Here is a 24,519-nt window from a genome sequence, read left to right on the forward strand (position 1 = left end):
AGATTTGATTCCACACTGGGCAGGTGAAAAGCAGTGCATCTCTATACACAGTGCTGCGTTGCAGAGCAGCTTGGAAAGCACAGAGCTCATGCAGTCAAGTGCTCCTCTTTTGGTGGTATGGTTGTGCATTCAGGATTTGCAGAAAACCAGATATTATGCTACACACATTTGTATTTATGGTTTTCACTGATGTTTTTCATGGTCACTTTATACTTCCTCCTGGATGAAAATACAGTCGGATCATGAAAACTTGTGTTACTTAGAGCGTGTAAATGAAACCCTGCAGCACTATAAAAAACTCATGAAAATCCTACCCAGAAATGCACATACTAATACTTGTGTGCACTCCCCTATTTGATGAATCACAGCTCCTTGCGCTAGTTCAATTTGAGGGATTTCCCCCTGTCTACAAACCCACATAAGTGTCTGCCTATTATGGAATATCTTCTTATGTTGCCTCAAATAGAGAAGTAGTCTTAGCCACCCGTCTTACAAAAGCTTTCCTGAAAAATGTACTGACCTGGATTAACTACCATAGAAACTTGTCCTTCATTGGTGGCCTTGTTGCCTCCTTGATCATTCCTTGTTTTGAGGGCATCTATGTAGTTCAACGTGTGTCCGTGGAAATTACATCATGGAGGTGTACTCATTTCTCTGCTAGTTTTAAAAAAGTTTGCAGAGGGTATGCCTTCTCACCTCCTCAACAGTGTTTCTAAAGTGGCATATGTGGTTAAATGGGCTAGGAACAGTGACTGACTGGATCTGGGCAGAGGCTGAAAAATAGAGGAACTGCATAATTCTGAATGGCATGTTCAGAATCCATAACAAAGGGGAATATCCTTTAAAAATTGTATTTCCTGCATCACACCTGAGCTAAGAAGTTACAGTACCAAGAAAGCCCCTATAGCCCCATGGGACATCCATAAAATGTCTCAGCCTCTTTGAAGCTTTCTCAAGGAACAGGGATGTAGTATACTAGGTGCTCTATTAATAACTGTAAGTAAAAACATAATATTGAAAATCAGAACATTTCTAGTTGTACATTTAGGACTTATATGTGTATTTACACACTAGGTATAGTTAGAGATATATACAAGGCCAGTCAGCCCTATTTCTATTGCCTTGGATTGGTCATTTAGCAAATTATTGTACCCGTGAATGGTTTATGTCATATAGATAATGAACATGAAGTAATGCTGTATATTTTTTTGTACAGGTAAACCCAACTAATCATAGACTCCTGTTCGAAGTGTTTGACGAAAACAGATTGGTGAGTGTACTACTGTATTCCCCTTTGTGTGTGTTTTACTAATCACACAACTAAACATGGAAGTAACATAGCTCCTGAATCTTAGTTCCTGGAAATTTGGCATACCTTAAATTAAAGTTTATTTTGTTTCAGTGGTGTAAATATGTACATTATGGAAAGTAAAGTACGGTATATAAAGCAGGAATTTGACTGTTTTACTGGCTGAGCATTCATAACACTCATCTTGAACCAAAGTTGTCTTATTCGGTGGAGACATTTAGGGAAGGCATACTGCAATTACTTACTTTTTAAAATCTTCTTTGATATTTTTGATAAGATTAAATAGGTATGTAGGCAAAAATCTCTAAGGTCCGATTTTGCATATAGTTGTTGTAAGACATCAATATAATCACAATTTATAGATGTATTTTGAGGAAACTTTAAAAAGCAGTCTTAGTGGAATAGCATACTGTGTGAGCCACTAACAGTATATTTAACAACACTTTATAACCGAGGATGTGGTGCTATAGCACAAAATATTCTGTTCCTTCAGATTAGATAAGTACAGTATGTCTCTATCAAACTTACTACATTGGGGGAAAATATGCCAGATATATTTTGGGTAGTTTGAATATCTTTTTGTTAATTAAAAAAAATCTCTCTTTAAAAGGTAAGTTTTTTTTTTTTCTTTCAGCTTCATCAAAGCAAATATTAATGTAATACAAGGAAAATGATATAAACTCTGTATAGGTAACCTTTTTCAGGGAGGAGAAATCCAGAGGGCCACTCATTTAATGTTGTGAGGAAGTACAGTAACAAATCCGTGTCACGGATATATGAAGGCTCTGTGGTGATCAGTGTACTGAGAGGCATTTAATGGGTGTTGAAATTGGAATAATCTGTTTGACAAGCGCAGGTCTCTACCATTTGAACTAGTGGAGAATCTTGATAAACTCTTGCTAGTTGTAGGCTTTTTATCTTTTCTGCAGGCCAGCCGGCAGAGTGGAATAATATCAGAAAACTTGAACAAGTTCTATGCGAACCAGCAGAGGGTAGTGATGCACACAGTCAGACCAGTATGTGACAGTATAGTGGTGGTCGTTGAAAAGACATTTTTCAACCATTACCACACAGGGACATCTGAGAGGTAGCAGTTTCCCTTATATCTCATACTAGTGTGTGGTAACTTTGCACCCTTTTATTCTGAACCAATGTATGTATTAAAAAAGAGCACTTATGGTTAAATATATATTAGGATTCCAGGTTATGTGCCTAGAATGAGGGAGTATTGAATTGAGTCCTCTACAATTAATTTCTGTAGCATGAGTATATTTTTAGGATCCAAAACAGCTTACTATGTTTGTCTGTTTTCTGTTACAATTTATGCTGGAATATATACCTACTTGTAAAGCTTACAGTTGTAAGATGTGCCCCAAGAATAATTCTTTTGTTTGTTCATCTTGTTTCTAAACCACCGGAGAGTTGTTTGTGATTGCAGTAGGTTCCCCCCAATCCGTGGTTGCAAATTTAGTCTTTAGTAGAAAAGAGAGACTTGCTTACTTAAATAGCACAGAAACATGCTGTTATCTGAAAAGTGTGTTAAAATAATACTAACACCTGTGCTTGCACAAGGCAATCTACAGTGCTGTTACTGCGTAGCAGATACCGATGTTTTTCTCATTGTTGGCTCATAGTCCGGTTAAAACAATAGAGGATTGTACTGGCCCTTGGCAGTTTTATCATTTAAACCAACTTCCATTTCTCTTGTACTTGGTTGTTTTCTGTATTTGAAAACAAGCTGTTGTAAAACAGTGGTTTAAATGTCTAGATCTAGTATTGACCCAACACCTATAAGTGTAGAGCTGTTGAAAAAACTAATTCTTTGGAGCTTTCATAGGACCACGTTGCCACTTGTTGAACTGAGGTTATTTAGTTTATCTCTTTTGTAGAGAAACTTTTTGTTTAAACAGATGTTGTTTCTGATTCATGCGAAAATGCTCTAAAACTTTAGTGCACCTCAGCTATGACAGCCCCTTTTTAAACACTGAGATTCTGCTATGTGGCAGGGCTGAATCTGGATGTTTATTTTAATTTTTGATTGTAACCCATATGTTCTTCTTTTGAGATCTTTTGGCTCTTAGCAAGCATAGCTATACTCCATGCTGGCAATCGGACTTGTGGTAATATTGCTAACTTTCTCATTGGAAGGCTGCCAGCGTTGGGCAGCGTTTCTGTGCGGCGCTCAAGTCAAATCATTACAAAACTACATGCACACCCTTCTTCAGTTTTCGCTCGTCTTTGCTGCCTGGTAAAACAGAAAAAGAAACTGTCTCCTGCCATCTTGTTCATTTCTGCTGCTATCCTTGTCTGAGAAGTCTTTGTCATGTGTAAGGTTTCTTTGTTGCGATTTCTAAGGGAAGAAAAGGATCTGTATGTAGGATGAGTAGGTTATGCTGTGTTTACAATGGTAATGTGAAGGTTGTGGATTTTTTCCAGAGTGATTAGTTTGTTACTTAACCTTTTAAAGAACCAGGAAAAAAATCCTAGAGTATTAACCATGGACTAATATTAATTTATGTTCTACCATGGTAGCCTAATGCTGTAGTATTAGGGGGTTGACAGATGAAGCCTGAATTTGTCTACTTGATCCAGTTTTGTTCTTCTCAATCTGCATTGTGAAGTCCACTTTTAACACTTAAAGAGCTTTTGTTGCAGTTAACGTTTTTGTACAAAAGTGGTCTGTGAATGTGATGTGGCTTAGATTTATATCAGTGCCGAGTGTGCTTGCTGCCTTAGTCAGCTGTGAGAGCTCTCCCGCGGGGGCAGCTCTTTTCTGATGGAAAAGGAGCAGCTGTGAAGGTGCTGTTTCAGGCTCTTGCTGGTATTAAAAAAAAAAAAACAACCACCAACACACAACTAGCTTGCAGTGGAGAGGGGGAACCAGGTCATGTGACTCTAACCATCCTACCCTATGTCACAGTGTGTAGGAGCACTGATTGCTCTTATCCAATCATGCCTGGAATGCTGCTTGCCACTTGGGCTATTTCTGCTATCTGTCGCTATCAGTGCTGCAGTGCTAACAGTTTGGCAGATGGGACACTTTTTCTTGGAGTTTGTCTTTGTTTTTAACTTCTGGCAGTGCCTGAATTGTTGCTGTTCTCCCTCTCTCCCTTTCTTCTCTTTGTTAAACCATGGCCCATCGGCTGCGGTTTCATTTTGGCTCTGGACGAAGCAACACAGCCCCTGAATCTGAGATCCTAGACCGAGAGAGAGAAGATGACTTTTTCATGGCTTTCCACACTTTGCCAAGAAGAAACAGTCCTCATCCTTTCTCCCGACATGGAGCGGATTATGGTGGCGGAGATTTGCAAGAAGTGGGCTGCTTAAAAAGAAGCACATCTATGTTTATTCCTCAGCTGCTGAACAATATTGATGTGCGTCCAACAAGGAGCTCATCTATGCAGATCTCTCTTCAGCGCAAAGCTGTGAACGGCTGTGCTGATGAGTGTGGAGCCCCAGAGTCTCCTGAGGAGACTCTTCCATGTAAATTCTCAGACTTCAGGGAGCATTACACATGCTCAGTTGACAACCATTCTTTTTCTCCAAGCAGTCCACAAGTAACCCCAGAGAATTCTCCACCCAGGATGCCTGAAGAGATTGGGCAACCGCTTAATGGAGCTGTTTCCTGTAATCACAGAATATTTTGTACAATTCCTTCCAATAACCAGAATGATGCTGCTGCAACTACTGCCCAAGAAGATGAAGCAAGTGAAGCGGCTTCAGGGTTAAACATAAGTGGTGTAAGAATTCAGCATCGTGCTTCAAGCGCAGATATGCATCAGGTTATGCTATTGCCATTTGGTTCCGAGGTTCAGAATAACGCCCTTGCCTCTGAACCCAGACGCTGGTCTTTGCAGCATCTGCCAGATATGTCAGCAAATTCAGGGAAAAAGTTATTTGTTTTCCAGTTGCAGCAATCGCAGGCAAGTGATACAGGTACAGGAAGCGACTATAATTTTGGTTTTACTGGAACAAAAGGGAATAGATTGGTCAGGTATCCTCGCATACGGCTGGAGAGGAGTACTTCCTACCCTGTCCAGCCGCAACCAGAACAAATTAGCCCTGTAGAAGACAGAGGGAATTCAGAACTGCATACAAATAGCAGAAATGGGTCAGAAATATCTAGAAGCAATTCGGTAGAGAGGATTCCTCAAGGGCAGGGATGCTTGTTTAAAATCAGACCAGATCAAAACACAAGGCAGCAACACTTCAGAATTCTTGTAACCCGTGGTACTGAAGAACAAAACCAAGTTCCTGATGAAGACAGCCCTGATACCTCTGGGCCTACAGTGACCAGTGCCGCGGTAAGTAACATGCTGAAAATGCTTCTCCTTGTGTTCTATCAAAACTTAAATGGTAAAAAAGAAAAGCTACTGAATTTTAGGTAAGTAAAGAATTTCACTCATTAATACTGGTAAGATCTACAGTTCTCTGGAACAATCTGTAAAGCATCCCTAACTCTAACCTAAAATAGTTTTGCTTCCAGTTATGATTACATCCAGTGCAATGTTTTGTTGGAGTCCTAGTGTCTCACATGTTTAACTCAGTGTTACGTCAGCTGAAGAGTTTTAAAAAATTGGAACACCCAAGTGTCACTATTTGCTTTTATTTCTTTATTAGTTTGCTAAGTCCTTGCTGTACAAAGAATTACATTTGTGAAACATGCTTCAATGCTTTCCATATTATTTTAAAAATATATGTAAAAATGAAATTGAAATATACTAGCAGTTCAGGACTTTGTGGGGACAGAAATCGGTAAAGAAATCAATTTTGTTTTCTCAGTACCAAGTGGTGAGAATTGTTTTATTTCAAAGAATGCTTTTGCTCTTGACCTTCTTTAAAATAAAAACTTTTCACATTGTCCTTTCAGTGTCATATGAAATGTGATCAAACTACTGTAAATGCAACTTAGGCATAATTTATTACAATATCTTATAATATAGCTTTGGTGTGGAAGATGATATACAATCTTCTTATAATGCTTATTTCTCACGTAATATATGAGAGAGAGATGAAGTTCTATAATGTTTTTTGAAACATACTTTATAGGCCCATGCGTGGGTAAAACTTACAGGGGCATGGGGAGTCATTTGCTTGAATTGCTGTGCAGTGCAATTTAACACTGCCCACTTGAGTTTCTAAGCTCAATGATGCTGTATATAGAATAGTAAGTACCCTATCTCCAGCTGTGAAAACAGACTCACAAGATCAGCTTTTGGCCTTTATTGCTTGTGTGTGTTCTCATTCTCTCATGCGCTCTTTCAGTGAAATGTAGTACAGAAAGACAGCTGCTAACTACAGCAAGACCATAAGATGACTCTGCAGCTTTCATAGCAAAAACTAACAGTATGAAAGTTACTCCAAGATAACTTTCTTTTTAGCACGTCAGTGTACGTTTTTAACACATGGACACGAATAACTAGCCCTCACAGCCTTTGTGGGGAAAATTCTTCTTTTCTGCTATATACCATATCACACCCTTTCTGTATAAATTGCTAAATGTGTTTGCTGTCAGCCTGTGAATATTTTACATTCAGAATATTCCTGCTGAAAACTTCTTTTGTTTGGATTTCACTATCACATTCAACAACATGTTAAAACATTTGTTCTTTCATTTAAAACACTTTTTTTTATTTTGAGAAGTTTTTATCTTGTTTACATTAGAGTTAAGGCTTTGAAGTGTAAACTTCTTATCAGGCCACAGATATTCCTGAAGACTTGAGGATGTTTGAATCCTGGATTTTGGGAGAAAAGGGGCCAGCTGTGAAGTTTTACTTCAGTTTTAACTTTTCCAAAGTTCGGGATTATTTACATCCAGGGTTTTGGTTCAGGCTCCTCTCTTCTCTTCTACAAGTACACTTGATATTCTTTAGATACCCGCATCCCACATCCAGTGGGCTGCCCACAGCTCTTCATCTTAAACCATTACTCCACATCACCCAAGTCCTATGTCTAAACCGCCATTTTCCACTCGTTATCCCTGGTTTATTTCCAGCACTGTAAATATCATATAAATGCTTCCATAAATCAGGGAGTGGAAGAAGATTTGGACACAATCCGATTTGTGTAACTTCCCAAAAGGTTGTTCATCCCCACTTCATTGTCCCTGCAACAGTACCCATCTCTGTTAGACAGGAGAAAGGAATCCCTGAAATCTCTCCTGAACTTGGCCTCCATTATAACAATATATTTATGTTTTGGGGTGTAAATTTATAGATTTTTCTAAACCAGTTATACTGCATGCTACTGAGTGAACTCATGGCAATCAGGTTTAGCCTCACGCACAGTGAGTCAGTCAGTCGTGTACCTTGGCAGTTGCAGAGGCACTCAGTCTAAACAGGATTTAAAATCTTTATTGCATATAGGTTTCCTTAATTAAGACTTCTTAAAGATATATCCTACTTTTCTGACGTTATTTCTAGTGAGCCCAGAAATGTTTTGGGTGGAGGCAGTTTACTAGGCACATTTTACTAGGTGGAGGAAAGCTGGACAATGAAAAAAAGTTAAGAATGAAAGGTTTTCTTTATTTAGTCTACACACACAATGTTTTTCAGTGGAGTGTCATTTTTAATTCATCCCTTACAAGTTTGTTTTGATAGCTCACATGATGATGAAAAATTGTGTGCAGAAATTTATTGTTTCATTAAACTGGGAAGAAAAGTTTTTCCTGTTAAAACTCTTAGGGTAAAATAATTTCTAGACTCTTCCAGTTAAGCTAGTTTGTGTGTATTTGATTGATATAGGGCATGGGCCCTGGACTGTAGACAGCAGCTGCTATAGCCTTATTTATCTTGAGTGAAAACATTCATGCGGGCGTCTGCAGTCCTACTGCTACCAAGTGTTTATGATCTTTCAAATATCTTCTGTTTTAATCAGAAGTGTTTTTGGGCAGGCAGGATGTATTTCGTTGAGTTATCATGAAATATTAGATAAAATAAGAATATATGATCAACTTAAAAACCATTTATTGGAAGTCTCGGTAGATTCTTTGTGTTACTCTGATAGTTTATATGGAGTATGAAAGTTTTCATGCTGTGTGTGTCTGCATATTAAAAATGAAGTTATTCTGCCTATTGATATGTTCGTGTTTATATTATTGGGTTTTTGTACATGTATGCTAGAAATACTGTGATAACTGAACATAAAAAATCCCATGTAAGGGGTAGCTGGTGTTGGAGAATATCCAAGTACTCCCGTGGGCATTTGTTATTGTTAAGACCAAAAATGCAAAATATCTTGACAAATAAAATATTGCAGTATTGTATTGTATTTACTGAGAAGGAAGACCTAACCCCTCCAGGGTTTTGGAATGCAGTCCTGCAGTTGTCACAACTGAACTTTCATTCTTTTTCTTCCTTCCTCAGGAATATCTTTCTAATCAGATCCAACTATTAAGGTAGTCACTAAGTCCCACTGAAAATTGTCTAAATTTTGCTGTGGGAAAATTATGAGCTTGGAACTACCCTTTAGTTGGCTTTTTAAATGGGTTTTCTTGAGACTACCTTCTTTTAAAAATCTAAATTTCTACAAGTTTCTGATACAACCAGAATCTTTATCTGTTTATGTTTATACACGTATATCTGTACTATACAAGCAAAGGTATGTTACTACATACTTACGCAATGCTATCCTGTGCCCATTGAAATCAGTGGCAAAAATCACATTAACTTCAGAGAAAACAGGATTGAGCTGAAAATAATATGTTCTAATATACAATCTCACTTCCTCCTTAATGGCGTTCTTGGTGGCATATATGAAAAAAATAAAACATTATAAACAGATATTTTAAGAGAGAGCTGGACTATACTTTTTACTATATATATAAAAACGTGGTTGATATTTGACTGTAATTTCTGTATATTAGGATTTTCTAATTACTATTTAAAAATTATATTTTTAAAAGAATACCTATTTCCAATGTACTAATTAGCCATTAATGGAAACATAAGAAATACTAGAAATGAACTGATCAGCTTATCTAGTTTATTTTAAAAATTTCTGCTCTTTTCAGATAACTGCATCAGAATATACTCTTATGGTATGTCTACACTGTATGCCTCCACATACGTTTTTGCCCAAACACCATTACCATCCACATGCACAACCCTCAGACAAGGGTTTATTTGCACTTTGAACCTGCGCTTGCTTGCACAGAATTAAAACCTGAGCTGTGCTTTATCTCTGTCTGGAACCCCTTTGCTGTGAGGGTGCAGACAAATACTTAATCACTCAAATACTAATAGTCTTCCATTGCCTTGCTGCTATTCAGATTCTCCCACAATTGATAGAATTGACTGGGAAAGAATGCTAGAGCATCTCAGCACACAGAATCACAGGATATTCCCCCAGAGAGACACAGACAAATGCAAAAAAGTGAGGACACAGTGACACGGGTAGGGCTTTGCTGTGGTCAATGCTCACACTTGGGGTAGGCTAACCTGTGTGCTCAGACCTGGGTGCCAATCACCTGGGCTAACTGTGCAGTGTCCCTACCCTAATACCTCTTCCCTTCTCCATTGTTTGTTTTCAGAAGATGGGAACATAGACAACTAATGTTCAATTTGCAAACTCCCACTTGCAACAGATTCTCGCTCCTATTTAATTTATTTGTATCTGTTTTATACTTGGAGTATTTTGAGCTGCAGTCTCTTCAAGGCCTCCTACCCACTTAAAATATTCAAACATCAGCATTTTAAATGTTCTTGACTGGGGCCAAGTAACTGTAAATTTATCCAGAAAGTACTGAAATAAATTATTAATAAGGTTGTTCAAACCTGGAGCATAATAAGGTGACAAGTAATAGCCAACATGGATTTGTGGAGAACAAATTGTGTGAAAACAATCCTCCTTTGACCGAGTAACCAGACTAGTGGGGGTGGAGTGGGGATAAGGCAGAAGCAGACGTGTTATATCTGGACTTTAGTAAAGTGTTTGGTACAGTCCCACATGACATTCTCAAAAGCAAATTAGGGAAATATGGTCTAAATAAAACTACTGTAGGGTGAGTGGACAACTGGTTGAAAGACCATATGTCAGTGGTTTGCTCTCAAACTGGGAGGACATAACTAATGAGGTCATTCAGGGGTCTGGGACTATTCAATATTTTCATTAACACCATGGATAATGGAGCGGAGAGCGTGCTTATAAAATTTGTGGATGGCACCAAGCTGGAAGGGGATCTCAAACATTTTGGAGGACAGGATTCAAATTCAAAATGACATTGAAAAATTGGGGAATTGGTCTGAAGACAAATGCGAAGTACCTCACTTCGGAAGGAAAAATCAAATGCACAGCTACAAAATGGGGAATAACTGGCTAGGTGGTAGTATTGTTGAAAAGGATCAGGGGGTTAAAGTTGACAAATTGGATAAGTCAATAATGTGATGCGGTTGCAAAAAAGGCAAATATCTTTCTGAGGTGTATTAACAGGAGAGTAGGATGTAAATAGGATGTATTTGTTCCACTCTATTCGGCACTGGTGAAGCCTCAGCTGCAGCAGTGCCCGCCAGTTTTGACTCCCACAGCTCAAGAATGACTGGAATAAATTGAAGAGAATTCAGAGAGCAATAAAAATAAGAGGTTTGGGAAAAATAACCTATGAGGAAAGCTTAAAAGAACTGGGTATGTTTAGTCTAGAGAAGAAAAGACTGAAGGGGGGGGGGGGATGTAAGTCTTCAAATATATAAAAGGTTGTTATAAACAGGATCGTCACCAATTGTTCCTCTTGTCCACCGAGGGTAGCACAAGAAGTAATCTTAGTTTGCAGGATGGGAGATTCAGGATATATATTAGGAAAAACTTTCTAACTGTGAGGACAGTAAAACAATACCTAGGCAGGTTGTGGAATTGTTATTATTAGAGGTATTTAAGAACAGGTTGGACAAATGCCTGTCCACTATGGCCTAGGTTTACTTAATCCTGCTGCAGAGAGGAGGATGGACAGTATGGCCTCTTGAGGTCCCTTCTAGCCCTGCATTTCTATGATTCTATGAAATCAGGATGTATAGAGAGGGTAAAGATTTGTGCTCTTGAGACTTACATAAAATGAGTAATTGACAACGGAGAATTGTATGGCTACAGTGTCAGTGAGGATTTCTTCGTTTGTTGTCTTGTTACCAGAATCCCAAGGCTTTATAGAATGGCATTTGAAAGTTGTCTTGTGTATGTGTTTGTCTCTAAGGTGCCACAAGTACTCCTTTTCTTTTTGCAAATACAGACTAACATGGCTGTTACTCTGAAACTTGTGAATGTGTGTTTGTAAAACAGGGGTATTACATTCTAAATGTTTTCTTAATATTCTTTGTCTGACCATCTCTTTCCAGAGTCCCAACTTTTTTGCTTTTTACACCTCTTGGAGACAAACTTGCTACTACTTGTTCTTACAGCATTGGCTGCCTTAGGTTTTATGTGTAGAAGCTCATTTGGCGGGTTTCTGAAGCTTTTGAGCTCTCTAAATAAGAGGTGCCTGCAAGTTACCGTAATCATGGAAAGCCACTACTGATGGACAGTTAAACTGGCGTTTCTTTAAGCCACTTGGAGAACCAGAAGAGTTCATTGCCCCCTGATCATACCAGAAGTCATTTATTTGTATTTTCTATTATCCTGACTACCACTTCAGGGACACGCTGCCAATTCCACTGCTAGTCAGTGTGCTGGGAGCCACGGGTGACAGTGAAACTTGATTATACTGGTGGCTGAGTGTTTTACTAACGTAGACCATAAAAGCGTAGTAGCATCTAATGTTGCTAATTGTTCATGTAAAGACAATATCACTGTATGCTGTATATATGATTGCGAATATGTATTTGCACACAGTATTCAACAAAGTAAAGCCTTTTAGCCACCTACCAGCCCTGCAGTGGTCTTGGGAATGAGATCTGAGTGCTTATATCCAGGAATAAACTGCAGATCTCTTGCACGGAGCACCCCTACATTTCAATAGCCAAGCCACCAAGAAAATGGCATTAGCTCAGTCTCGTTTGTCAAAAGTGTGTTGTGACTGGGATGTACTGTTTGCTAATTGATATGTAGTCTTAATTGTAAAGGGAAATAATCAATTTCACTCACTGTGAAGGTGGGATTGTTTTGTTGCCTGTTTGGTTGGTTGTGTGTTGTTGGAGCACCATGCTTCAAGGTTCCTCCACTGTGCTAACACACATGATCTGTTGAGAGCCAGAGTGTTTTCACCTGGCCAATGTTACTGTAAAGAAGAATGTCTATGATATGGAGGGATGAAATGTGCCCCCCCCCCCCCGAAGAAGAACATTTCAAAAAAGGCACAGCTGGGGATTAAAAAAATGCAGCATAGTTAAATAGAAAAGATGTATTATTGTACTTCTGTGCCTTAGATGTCACCTGTGTAGACAGGTGGATTGGTCCCTCTTCTCTGTGGAAATCAGATAGGTCGCAACTAATAGCTGATCATTTTGAAATGGGTAGTGACATCTGTATACTTGAGCTCTTTTTATTCTCCCCCCCCCCCCCAAAAAAAAAAAAAAGTACATACAACGTCACTGGATTATTTGGAAACCGATTCACCCAAAGAGTGCTCATGAAGGAGGCAGCATTCCAAGAAATAATATATCAGGCCTTCTATGCAGGCAACAACAGCAAATGAGGCAAATTCTACAGTTGTTTCAAACTAGGGCAAAAAGGCTCAGGAGTCTCTGATGGCAAAATCCTTATCTTTCAATCTTATATCTCCTGTCATGTAATAGACTTCTGTAAGGCATTTGACTTGGTATTGCACAACATTTTGATTAAATTATAATGATATAAAATTAACATGGCACACCTTAAATAGATTTAAAAGCTGGCTAACTGGTAGGTCTGAATGTAATTGTAAATGGGGAATCATCATTGAGTGCTTGAGTTTCCAGTGGAGTTCCACAGGGTTTGGTTCTTGCCCCTGGGCTGTTTAACATCTTTATCAATGACCTGGCAGAAAGCGTAAAATCGTCACTGATAAAGTAAACACAGAAATTGGGGGAGTGTTGAATAATGAAGATAACTGATCACTGATGCTGGGCAAACTGGTTCACTTGGTAAGCTAGGCACATACAAACAATTTAAGTTTTAATACAGCTAAATGTATTAATCTAGAAACTAAGAAAGTAGGTCATACTTACAGGATGTGGGACTCTGTCCTGGGAAGCAGTGACTCTGAAAAAGAGTTGTGGAGGATAATCAGCTGAACATGAGCTCCCAGTGTGATTTTGGGGTCAAAAGGGCTAATGTTATCCTTGGATGCAAACGAGAATCTTGAGTAGGAGTAGAGAGGTTATTTTACCTCTGTATTTGGCAGTTGTGTGACCACCGCTGGAATACTGTGTCCAGTTTTGGTGTCCACAGTTTCAGAAGAATGTTGATCAATTTGGAGAGCGTTCAGGGAATAGCCACAAGCATGATTAAAGAAAAGGAGTACTTGTGGCACCTTAGAGACTAACCAATTTATTTGAGCATGAGCTTTCGTGAGCTACAGTGAGCTGTAGCTCACGAAAGCTCATGCTCAAATAAATTGGTTAGTCTCTAAGGTGCCACAAGTACTCCTTTTCTTTTTGCGAATACAGACTAACACGGCTGTTACTCTGAAACCAAGCATGATTAAAGTATTAGAAAATATGTCATATACTGATAGACTCATGGAGCTTAATTTATTTAGCTTAACAAAGAGGGAGGGTTATGGGGTGACGTGGTCACAGTTTATAAGTACAAGTATGTAATAATGTCTAGCAGAGAAAGGTATAACATGATCCATTGGCTGGAAGTTGAAGCTAGACAAATTCAGACTGGAAATAAGGAATAAATTTTTAACAGTGAGGGTACTTCACCTTTGGAACAATTTACCAACGTCGTGGTGGAGTCTTCAACTTTTTAAATGAAGATTGGATTTTTTTTTTTCCTAAAAAGTATGCTCCAGGAATTATTTTGGTGGATCTCTGTGACTCGTGTTCTACAGAATGTCAGACTAGATTATCACAATGGCCTTGGGATTTATGAATCTCTGTCCTTCATGTCCTGTTAATGTAACAGCCATTTTCTTCCCAAACCTTCTACTAAAAATTGCTGGGGATGCACGTTAGATCCCATTAGACTGCAGAAAAGAGGATTCGTTACCTAGTAATTCCTTCCTGTAGTCCAGACCCACCAGTGCTAACATCTAACAGTCAGTATGTAGGCAACAAATGTCTGTGCATATTTGTGTTATGGCTTGTTGTTCATGTTTAATTGTTGAGATGTGTTGAGAGGAAAGGGGAGCGAAGGGAATGAAAATGCTATTGGTAGTTATCTGCCTGATTTGAAGGCGGAACTAATCTATCTACTCTGGTGGAACAAAGCTGCAGGAAGTATTAACAGGCAAACATATTTTTGATTCACTCATTTGTTTTTTCCTCTTTCAAATAAATGAAGCCCTGCTGAGACTAATAAGACACAACATAAGCTTTGCATTTAAATAATTCTCTTCTAGGCCATGGCAAGTCCAAGAGAGTCTATATGCTGAGATAGGGTTTAGATGCTAACCTGGTGTGATCTATTGCAGAGCATTGCAAGATAAGTTTTCTGCATCTTTAAAGGCCAAATATAAATGAAAATGGCTTTCCTCAGCCCAATTTAATATTGTAAAGATGTGACTTATTTCAAGCAAGCTCACCTTACCAGTTTACTCACCGAGATGGGAAACCCAACTTCCCCTTAATTTCACTCTTCTTGTTGAATCCTATAATCAGTCACCAGCCTGCCCCAGGCTCCCCATGGCACTTCCTTTTCCTAGCATGCTTCATTGTCTTCAGCTGGCCCAGCTCTCCTATGTTTCAGGTGTCTGAGTATAGGGAGCAGTGGTCTTTCTGGTCTGGGAAGAGGATTAACTGCTTCCCTTTCAACTTCTGGAAAGAGTCTATAGACACTATCAAGGAATTTGAAGAACAAATAGACAAAATGATTTAAAGACAAATGGTGTTTCTTATGTACTTCAGAGAATTTTAATTATTTATTCATCCATCTTGTTCTTGAGTGGAAGATGAAATAGGTTAGGACCAACCCTCACTCCATTCAAATTGCACAGACGGCAAAGATGATAGTTTTCTTTTTGTATGTATGTATATATGTATGTTTGTTGCTCTTACCCATTGTACAAGGATATAGAGAGAGTTTTCATTGCAAAAAGCCAAATCCAGATGCATTCACATGCCCGATGTCCCTGAAATGGGAGATGAAAGCGATTATGGATGAGCAGAGCTGAATATTTTTGCTGCTTCCTTTTTAAAAACTTGTATTAAATTTTCCAGTCTTTGTAAAACAGTCCAAGGCCTTAAATAGCACAAAGCAGTGAATTGTCAAAATGTCAACAGAATGTATCGTGCTTTTCTTCCTCCCAGCAGCATAGTCTTGAGACTATGGAGATGCTCCCCTCCATACTGGAGTAAGTCACTTTAAAGCCAAACCTGACCTCCAACAAAACCCTCTGGGGGCAGAGGGCTATCTGGTACATGAACTAGGAGAGGGGGCCCAAATTGGGTTGTGTGCCTCTTTTCAGGGAAGAAGGATGAGGGAGGCAACTTCATTGATTTCAATGAGAGCTGAAGGTATATAGTACCTTGCAGGTGGTTTCTATCTTGCAAAATCAGGAAGCATCATTCCTATAATACATTTATCAACAACTAGGTAGTTTTTTTGTTTTGTTTTTTTTAAAGACTCAAGCACTGAAAATGCTGTGTCTGCTCTTTATCCCCAGCCCTCCACAAAGTTTCCGTGGAGTCTGTTCCACACTCTGATAGATGTCCCTTTTGGACGTTGTTTTTCCTGAAAGTCCAGACTTTCCTCATTAATCTATAAAGCAACCAGAATAAAAGCTTGAATAGGAGTTCTGGAAATAATATCACTTTTTATAACAATAATAAAACATTTGCTCTGCATGGAAAATTTGTATGTTGAGTTTCAGCCCAGAGTGATCTTTTTTGTAAAAAAAATAAAACTGAGTTTATAAGACACTTGGTTTATAATGGAAATAATGACACAGAATTTTAACAGTGAAGGTGCCAGTCAGAGTGACTTCAGCATAGATACATCAACAGAACATCCTAGACATCCATACATCTATACAGTGTTACTTAGTTTGTGATATCAAACGAGGGTACACATTTGATAAAAGGCACCAAATAATATAAAATTTAATAAATGGTGTTTGGGTTTTTTTTGGCTATTTGTTTCACAGAGACTGCTCTAAAGCCAGCAGTTTATCTCCTGTTTTATTTTAATTCTTTCCTGATTATCTCTCTGTAGAGCATGGTGTTAAATAAGTTCATTTGAAATATGCTGATTTTTTTTTCAGTTAAGATACTTATTGTAGCCTCTAGATGCTACACATAAGTAATGAAAAAAGAGTATGTTAGTGACATTGGCTCCGCAAACTGCTAAAACTCAACCCTGTGTGTGTCATCTCCACTTTTTGGCAAAATCCTGAGTGAACAGATAGGCTGGGCAACTCTGACAGGATCTTCGGGGTACAACCTGAAATGGCATACCGCTGTGCTCCCTTAACTCTCCGGCCTGGGCTGTCTCTCACAATGCTTAGCTAGCGCCAAGCAGCAAACCCCTCCAGGCTCTGTTATCATTCAGCACAACCACATATGGAGCCCCACACCCAGCTAAATTCCATGAATGCTCCCTGAGCCACTCATGAATCCCACAAAGAATGGCACTAGCAAATCTACCAAGCCCCGAGCCTTGCACCCCAAAAACTTTACCATCTTGCCTTGGTCAGAAGCTCGGCCAGTGTAAGTTTATTACCCAATCCACCCCTCCCTCGAAGTGGAGAGCAGTGTTCCCTCTAATTTTTCCCATCCATGTGCAGAATGGGTGGGGCCAAGGGGTTTGGAGAGGGCTCAGGGCTGGGTGCAGGGGTGTGAGGTCTCCGGCTGGGGGTGCAGGCTCTGGGGCAGGGCCGAGGATGAGAGGCAGAGGGCTGGGTGCTGGGGGTGAGAGCTCCAGCTAGGGGTGTGGACTTTGGGGTGGGACTGGGCATGAGGGGTTTCGGATGCAGGAGGGTACTCAGGCTACGGCAGGGAAAGAGGACTGCACACAGCAGCACCTGGGCTCGGGGGACAGGTGCTTCTCCCCACTGCAGCAGCTCTTGGACTGGGGCTGCAGGATAGGCATCTCTCCCCCAGCCCCAACAGGTCCAGGCTGGGCACAGCTGGGTATGGTCTGCTCCGGCCGCGCCACCCTATCCATGCCTGTGTCCAGGCCATGCTGCCCTGGCCATGCCTGGGGCCGGGCAACTCCGGCCGCGCCACCCCAGCAGGTCCGGGTGCCCCGCTGCACTTGGGGCTGGCCTGGGCTGGGCTATGCCGCAGCAGAGTTGGGGCTGGGGGAGTTGGGGGGCCTGGCTCAGTAGGAGCTGAGGGAGGGATACCCCTCCCCTGGCCGTAGCAGGTCCCTGGGCAGGTTCCCTGAGCGCCTGCACGGTGCTAAATAGTCTGCTGTGCAGCTGTACAGCTTACAGGGAACTTAGGTGGAGAGGACAAACACAAGTCTTTGTAACCTGAGCTGAGATTTCCCAAACACTTCAACCAAAACACTCTGTTTTAGGTAAAATATAAAACAGATTTATTAACTATGGAAAGATAGATTTTAAGTGATTATAAGTGGGAGGCACAAAAGGTCAGAGATAGTTACCAAAGAAGATAAAAGGTAAATGCACAGTCTAAATCTTAAACTTTATTAAACTAGGCAGTATTTGGATCAAGCAGTTTTCTCATCCCAGTAGATGTTACAGTGCTTAATATATGGGCTTCCCCTTTAAGCCTGGGACCTGTCTCCTCAATTCAAGTCTTTGTCTTCCTAGCATTTTTATTGCTTCCAGCCTAGGGAGAGGGAGAAAGGCCAAAGCATGATGCTACCATTCCTTATTTTATACACTCAATCTATGTGGCTGGCAAATACTAGCCCAGACGTGTCCTGATGGTCTTTGCTAAGTCACAGAATTGAGCAATCCCCCTTGTGTGATCTTGTGCAACTGAGTCAGAGTTGAGCAGTTACCATTGTGTGGTGCTTACACAACTGTCATTGAATTGTAAATACCTTGATTACAAGTCCTCTGATGATTAATGGTCACATAACACCCTCCTGGGATTGGATCACCACCTAGCAGTAGAGACTCTCAAATGTACAACATATTTCAGTAACAACCTTACAGCAAAATCTCATAACTTCATACACAATAACGATATACATACTGGAACAGAAAATGGGTTTCAGCAGATCATGACCTTTCATATGATATCTTACATGGTATGCTGTGTATGAAATATATCATAATTATATAACGGGTGAATATGAGGGCTCCGGGGGGCTGCTTTGAGGTACAGAGTGCCACGGCAGTGTGCCCTGATGGCCAGAAACTTGAGGTCTCTTGGAACTATTGGGAGAAACTAATTCCAGAGCTGAGGATCCTGCCATCCATACATATGAGTCCCCCATCTTGTCTTCCAATCAGATCCGTGAAGGACTTCCCACTCCTCAAATTTTGAGAAATATATATACAGATGCTCCCCGGGTTGCGCAAGACCTGACTTACACAAATCTGCACTTATGAAAGAAGTTCCGTAACCTAGAAATAGGAGGAGTTTTTTTGTTTTCGTTTTTTTTGCGTAACAGTCGGGTTATACATTTTTGACTTACGCAAGGCGTAACTGAACGATTGCGTAAGTCAGAGAGCATTGGTACAGTGTTTTTCTGTTAAGTAAGAGGTGCAGAGGAATTGTTTTTAATTAGGTCCATCATGCAAATTGATACTTTTGTATAAAAGCAGAAAATCAAAAATGCTCAGTATATACTCTAACTTTTCTCAGTATAAACTGAGTCAGGTGGGCCGATTCATGCACGTGCACACACACATATGCTCCCCTCTTATCTTTCGTAGATGATTGCTCAGTTTTTATAGTGTGGCCATAATACGTAGTGTAAAAAGAAAAGGAGTACTTGTGTAATGACACATCCACTCCCAGTCTTTATTCAAGCCTAATGTAATGGTGTCTTTATATTTATATTCTTTATATTCTGTTATATTTCTAAGAAAATAACAGAACGCCACTAGCCATCACCTTCAGCCCCCAACTAAAACCTCTCCAGGGCATCATCAAGGATCTACAACCTATCCTGAAGGACGACCCATCACTCTCACAGATCTTGGGAGACAGGCCAGTCCTTGCTTACGGACAGCCCCCAACCTGAAGCAAATACCAGCAACCACACACCACACAACAAAAACACTAACCCAGGAACCTATGCTTTCAACAAAGCCCATTGCCAACTGTGTCCACATATGTATTCAGGGGACACTATCTTAGGACCTAATCACATCAGCCACACTATCAGAGGCTTGTTCACCTGCACATCTACCAGTGTGATATATGCCATCATGTGCCAGCAATGCCCCTCTGCCATGTACACTGGCCAAACCGGACAGTCTCTACATAAAGAATAAATGGACACAAATCAGACATCAAGAATTATAACATTCAAAAACCAGTCGGAGAACACTTCAATCTCTCTAGTCACTTGATTACAGACATGAAAGTTGTAATTCTTCAACAAACAAACTTCGAAAACAGATTCCAACGAGAGACTGCTGAATTGGAATTAATTTGCAAACTGGACACCATTAAATTAGGCTTGAATAAAGACTGGGAGTGGATGTGTCATTACACAAAGTAAAACTATTTCCTCGTGTTTATCCTCACCCTCCCACCCCCCACTGTTCCTCACACATTCTTGTCAACTGCTGGAAATGGCCCACCTTGATTATCACTACAAAAGGTTTTTTCCTCCCCTGCTCTCCTGCTGGTAATAGCTCACCTTACCTGATCACTCTCTTACAGTGTTTATGGTAACACCCATTGTTTCATGTTCTCTGTGTATATAAAATCTCCCTATTGTATTTTCCACTGAATGCATCTGATGAAGTGAGCTGTAGCTCATGAAAGCTTATGCTCAAATAAATTTGTTAGTCTCTACAGTGCCACAAGTCCTCCTTTTCTTTTTGCGGATACAGACTAACATGGCTGCTACTCTGAAATACGTAGTGTGCATCTGCTTGAGAAGAGTGACAGCACATCAGTCCTTTCAAACACTTCAAAATCCTCTCAGAAACAAACCATCTGGGGATCTCCACATCTAGTAGCATTCCAGCCCTTGGGTTCATAGCTGACTGGTCCTTGATTAGTGAAACAACAGTCTGTAGCCTATGTCCAAAGTGGGACAGGTATTGGGACCTAGCCCCCACAGCAGACCTCCTGGTCCTGCCTATATCATCCACTGAGTCCACAAGACTGTCTTAACTCCATTATTTATAACTTCCACTCCACTCCTCTGTGCTCGGATTGGCTCATCTCTTGGAGTGTGACTGGGTGTGACCTGCCAGTTGGATTCCCTACAATTAAAACTCCTATACTGCTTCAGAAACCGGTACTGAGCATGGCTAGTAACTGTGACACCCTATTTCTGGGCACAGCGTAAAATTCTGCAATATAAAGCATGTGGGTAATGATAAGAGTAGATCAATAATACGCACTCAAAATGTATTACCATACAACAACACACAACTGGCCACAACTTACTCTGCAGTCCTGTTGGCTTACAAGTGTTGTTAGGTGCACAAAAGCGTGTAGGCCTGGAAAATGATATGACTGTTTTATTAAAAAAGCAAAATACTTAAAAAATCCCACAGTAGTCATCAAAGCACAATATTAATCCTCATTGAGATACTAATTTGTGCTTTAAACCCTAACTTTTATATGCTGTTAAATTTTTGTTTGAAAATATCCACCCCTGCTGATTATAGCTGTGTCTTATTTTAAATTAATACCTCTTGCATAGGTCCACTGTTTGAAACTACTTTTATTTTAGGCCCTAACCATAATAAAAGCTGTGCCTATCAACAGAGCGCATAACATAATTATATCTTTTAGAATTGATTCTGTGAAGTTAAAATTACACTTTAAACAAAAATAAATTAAAATGGTTTAGATTAGAAATGTTTAGTTTATTAGAGCTGCAGCTGTTAACTTTCCACTTTTTTCGTTGTTGCTGTTTTACTTTCTGCATTTTTCTCAGCTTGGACCATGAAAATTTAATTATATCAGTTTCTTCTTTGTTCACTATAACAATTGTCTGTTTCACTTCTAGGTCCCCAATGCTGTAACACTTTTAGGTTGCAAACATGCAAGGGAGTACTTGTTTGAAACTTGTTAAAGAAAAACAACCCTGAAAACATTTGTTAATTTCAGGTTTTGAAAAAGTGTTTTTTAATCTAAATTCAAAGGTGATTTTGGGTGTTTTTCTCTTCAAAGGCAGAGTTAGAACCTCACTTCTTAATTTACACACATGAAAAGTCCTCTTTCCATATCTCTCTACAAAGATTTAAAACTGTAGAGTGTAGTAGTTGCTAACACTTCATTATTTTTAGAAACTCTATTAGAGAACACTTGCAGTACACTGAACTATTATAAACAAAAGTGCACGATACTTGCCGGAAAATGAACACAGTACTTTTGCTGACGCATTAACCATTCTGTGCTGTTTATTCACATACTGATTTGAAAAATTCAATAATTCATAATGAGGGAACCCAGTCATTACTGTGAAGTAGCGAGGTATGTGTTAACTGCAAAGCCCAAATTAGCTTTAATAGTTTCTTCATATCTTTTTATGTTTTTCAGTGTGGCTACATACACTGCTGGCCTTAAGGCAGCGTTAAAGCCTTTGACAGCTTTCTTGATGCAGACAGCTAGTATTCCATTTGAGATTCAGAGGGCTTTCAAGCTCTGACCATCTAATGAGAGAAAATATTCTTTATATTTTTATTTATTATATATATAAATAAATGATATTAAGTGCCACGTTAAACTTCTTCAGAATTGAGTTACTTGTTGCATTGTTGTTAGGTGCATTGAAACTAATCCAAATGAGAGACTAGACAAGTCTGCAGATTGTCATGGATGAAGACAGAACAGTTTAATTCAGAAATGCAATGTTTCATCTAAAACCTTTTTCTTTTTGGAGCTATGTATTCTGTTTAAAGTGACAAATATAGTAAATTTCTACCTCTTATGCCCACATCAATATGTGGAATGGTTGTGGTGCCTAATAAATTCTGCCCAGTGAAATGTAGAGAGTTAAGTTAGTCTTGCAAATGGTTAGTATGAGAAGTCAGTTAGATTCATGGATATTTCTAGCCTAGTTTGTATCGATTTAGAAACTAATAGTCTGAATCTCTAATCTGATTAGCTGCTAATAAATTTTTTGTTAGCTTGTGTTTTAACCTCTAATGCAGATAAATGACTCCATTGTCATCATTTTTTATAATGGGCCTAATTTAAACTGTTACAGCAGGATTTTTCTTTCTGAAATTTTGCAAGCCAGACATTAGAAGATCTGTCCACAGGGTTCTGTAACAGACCAGTTGTTGCTTCATGCATCTTTTCCATTTTCATTTCCTAAATACGTAATTTAAAATGGGTCAGAAATTAAGAAGTTTCTAGAACCCATCCAGAGGTTGCCAGGAATGGGGTTAACCATCATCTTCAGGGTTTAGGGAGGACTATTGTTGTTTTCCCTGGGTGCAGGGAATTTTAAGGTAGCATTGCTGGGGCAGGCATGTGGAATTACTTGAGAAATGTTTTGAGTCTGGTCGTGAGAATTGCAAAGAAAGGATTACTAGGAGGAAGGACTGGATCAGAGATGAGAACTGAGATTCCTCTGGAAGTTGGGTGAAGCAAGCTGAGATTTTGAAGCCTTTACTGGGACTTCACCTGAGGAAAATCCTGTTGTGTATTTTGATCTCTTAGGGGCAAGACTTGTTTTATGTTCACATGGTTTTACAATAAAGCATATCACAAAGGTGTTGAAACTCCCCTTAGGTGAGCAGAAATCTTTCCTGCATCAGTTGATTATATATTTCAGGAAAGATCCCTTCCTAATACGAGCCACTGTACGAAAAGTGTCTCCTACAATAGTAGGAAAATACCATTTAAAAACACCAGTGTTTTTTCTAAGGGAATTTAGTCATGTTAACTATTACATTCAGCGGCCAAGATTTTGCAGAATGGCTAGTAGTTGGATGCTTCAACTCTTGGATGCCTCTAAATGTTTCTGACAATGGAGGTCTGGTTCCATTACTAGGGCTCCTAGGTGCTACAGTAATACAAATTATAATGGAAGCCGTTGTCTGGTCTTCTCTGTGTTCTTCTTTGGCACTACTTAGACTAACATGCTTTCAGAAGATGCAGGCTTTGGCTGTACAGTGACTCAGAAGAGTTAAATTGCTTGACAGCTTCTACTGATTAACCCCAGTTACCTTTGTAAGGAACTGCTAGGTAGATTCCAGGAGTTTTAGACCAATGCACCAGAACCACAAATACCTAATTTACAGGTATCAATACTAATATTTGTCTACTACATTGGTTAACACTAAAAAAGTAAGTCAAAATAGCTTAGGCCTTTTTCCCATTCCTACAATGAAGTGATGTGACATCAGTTGCTCAAAGCTTAGACAAATGTTTCTTTTTAACATCAGTCATTAAGTTAAAGTTGCAAAATTAATTTTGGAAAGTGAATCATGTTATTTTCAGGAGACCTATGTGGCTGCTGCCAGTATCTCCATTGGATAATTTATTTTCCTGCTCCTACTATTTCTAGTTATTCACCTTTTGGCCTGTTGTAAGTGTAGGACGTACATCATCAGCAGTTTAGCATTAATAAAAAGCAAATTAAAACTGAGAAAGCTAGGGGTGGAATATAAAGTATATTTTAAAAATATTATAACTAACTCACATTTTGGGGCTTATATAGACTTTCGAGTGTGAGTGTCAAGCCCTAGGTATTGAGCCTGAGAACTGAAGTAAGTTGGCTATTTTGGGCAGAAACATTCATTCCCTAAAATTGGAGGCTGCAGAGTATCAACTCGTATAGTAGTTTTTTGGTGTGTATTAAATGCAAAAAAAAAAAAAAAAATGGTGGCATGTAAGTTATTTAAGTTTACAAGACCAAGCATAAGAACATTCCAAAAGTTAGTGTTTCTTTGGCAACATTATCTCTGTCACATTGTACGTCTTACATTATATGGGTTTAGAACGTGTCAGGTGTTAACTAACCAAGATAAACATGACTTGGCATTCTTCGTAGACTGGGGCTGTTGTAGTTACCATTGTGTC

The 24,519-nt window shown here is 39.4% G+C and overlaps 1 protein-coding gene across 11 annotated transcripts in view; it reads left to right on the plus strand.

Annotated features, from left to right (window-relative positions):
* NEDD4L (NEDD4 like E3 ubiquitin protein ligase) overlaps positions 1-24,519 on the plus strand; it is a 371,293-nt gene that overhangs the window by 177,144 nt on the left and 169,630 nt on the right. For 9 of the 11 annotated variants that reach the window (XM_073343628.1, XM_073343622.1, XM_073343624.1 and 6 more), the window contains one exon: positions 1,217-1,270. The exons of the other annotated variants lie outside the window; for them this stretch is intronic. Coding sequence is in view for 5 of the 9 variants with exons in the window: in XM_073343622.1 (XP_073199723.1) it covers positions 1,217-1,270 (54 nt within the window). In the remaining 4 variants the exon portion in view is untranslated. The remainder of the gene's footprint in view (positions 1-1,216; positions 1,271-24,519) is intronic. 11 annotated transcript variants of the gene reach the window in all.

The sequence above is a fragment of the Lepidochelys kempii genome, chromosome 5 (genome assembly GCF_965140265.1).
Source record: "Lepidochelys kempii isolate rLepKem1 chromosome 5, rLepKem1.hap2, whole genome shotgun sequence".
Taxonomy (NCBI): domain Eukaryota; kingdom Metazoa; phylum Chordata; order Testudines; family Cheloniidae; genus Lepidochelys; species Lepidochelys kempii.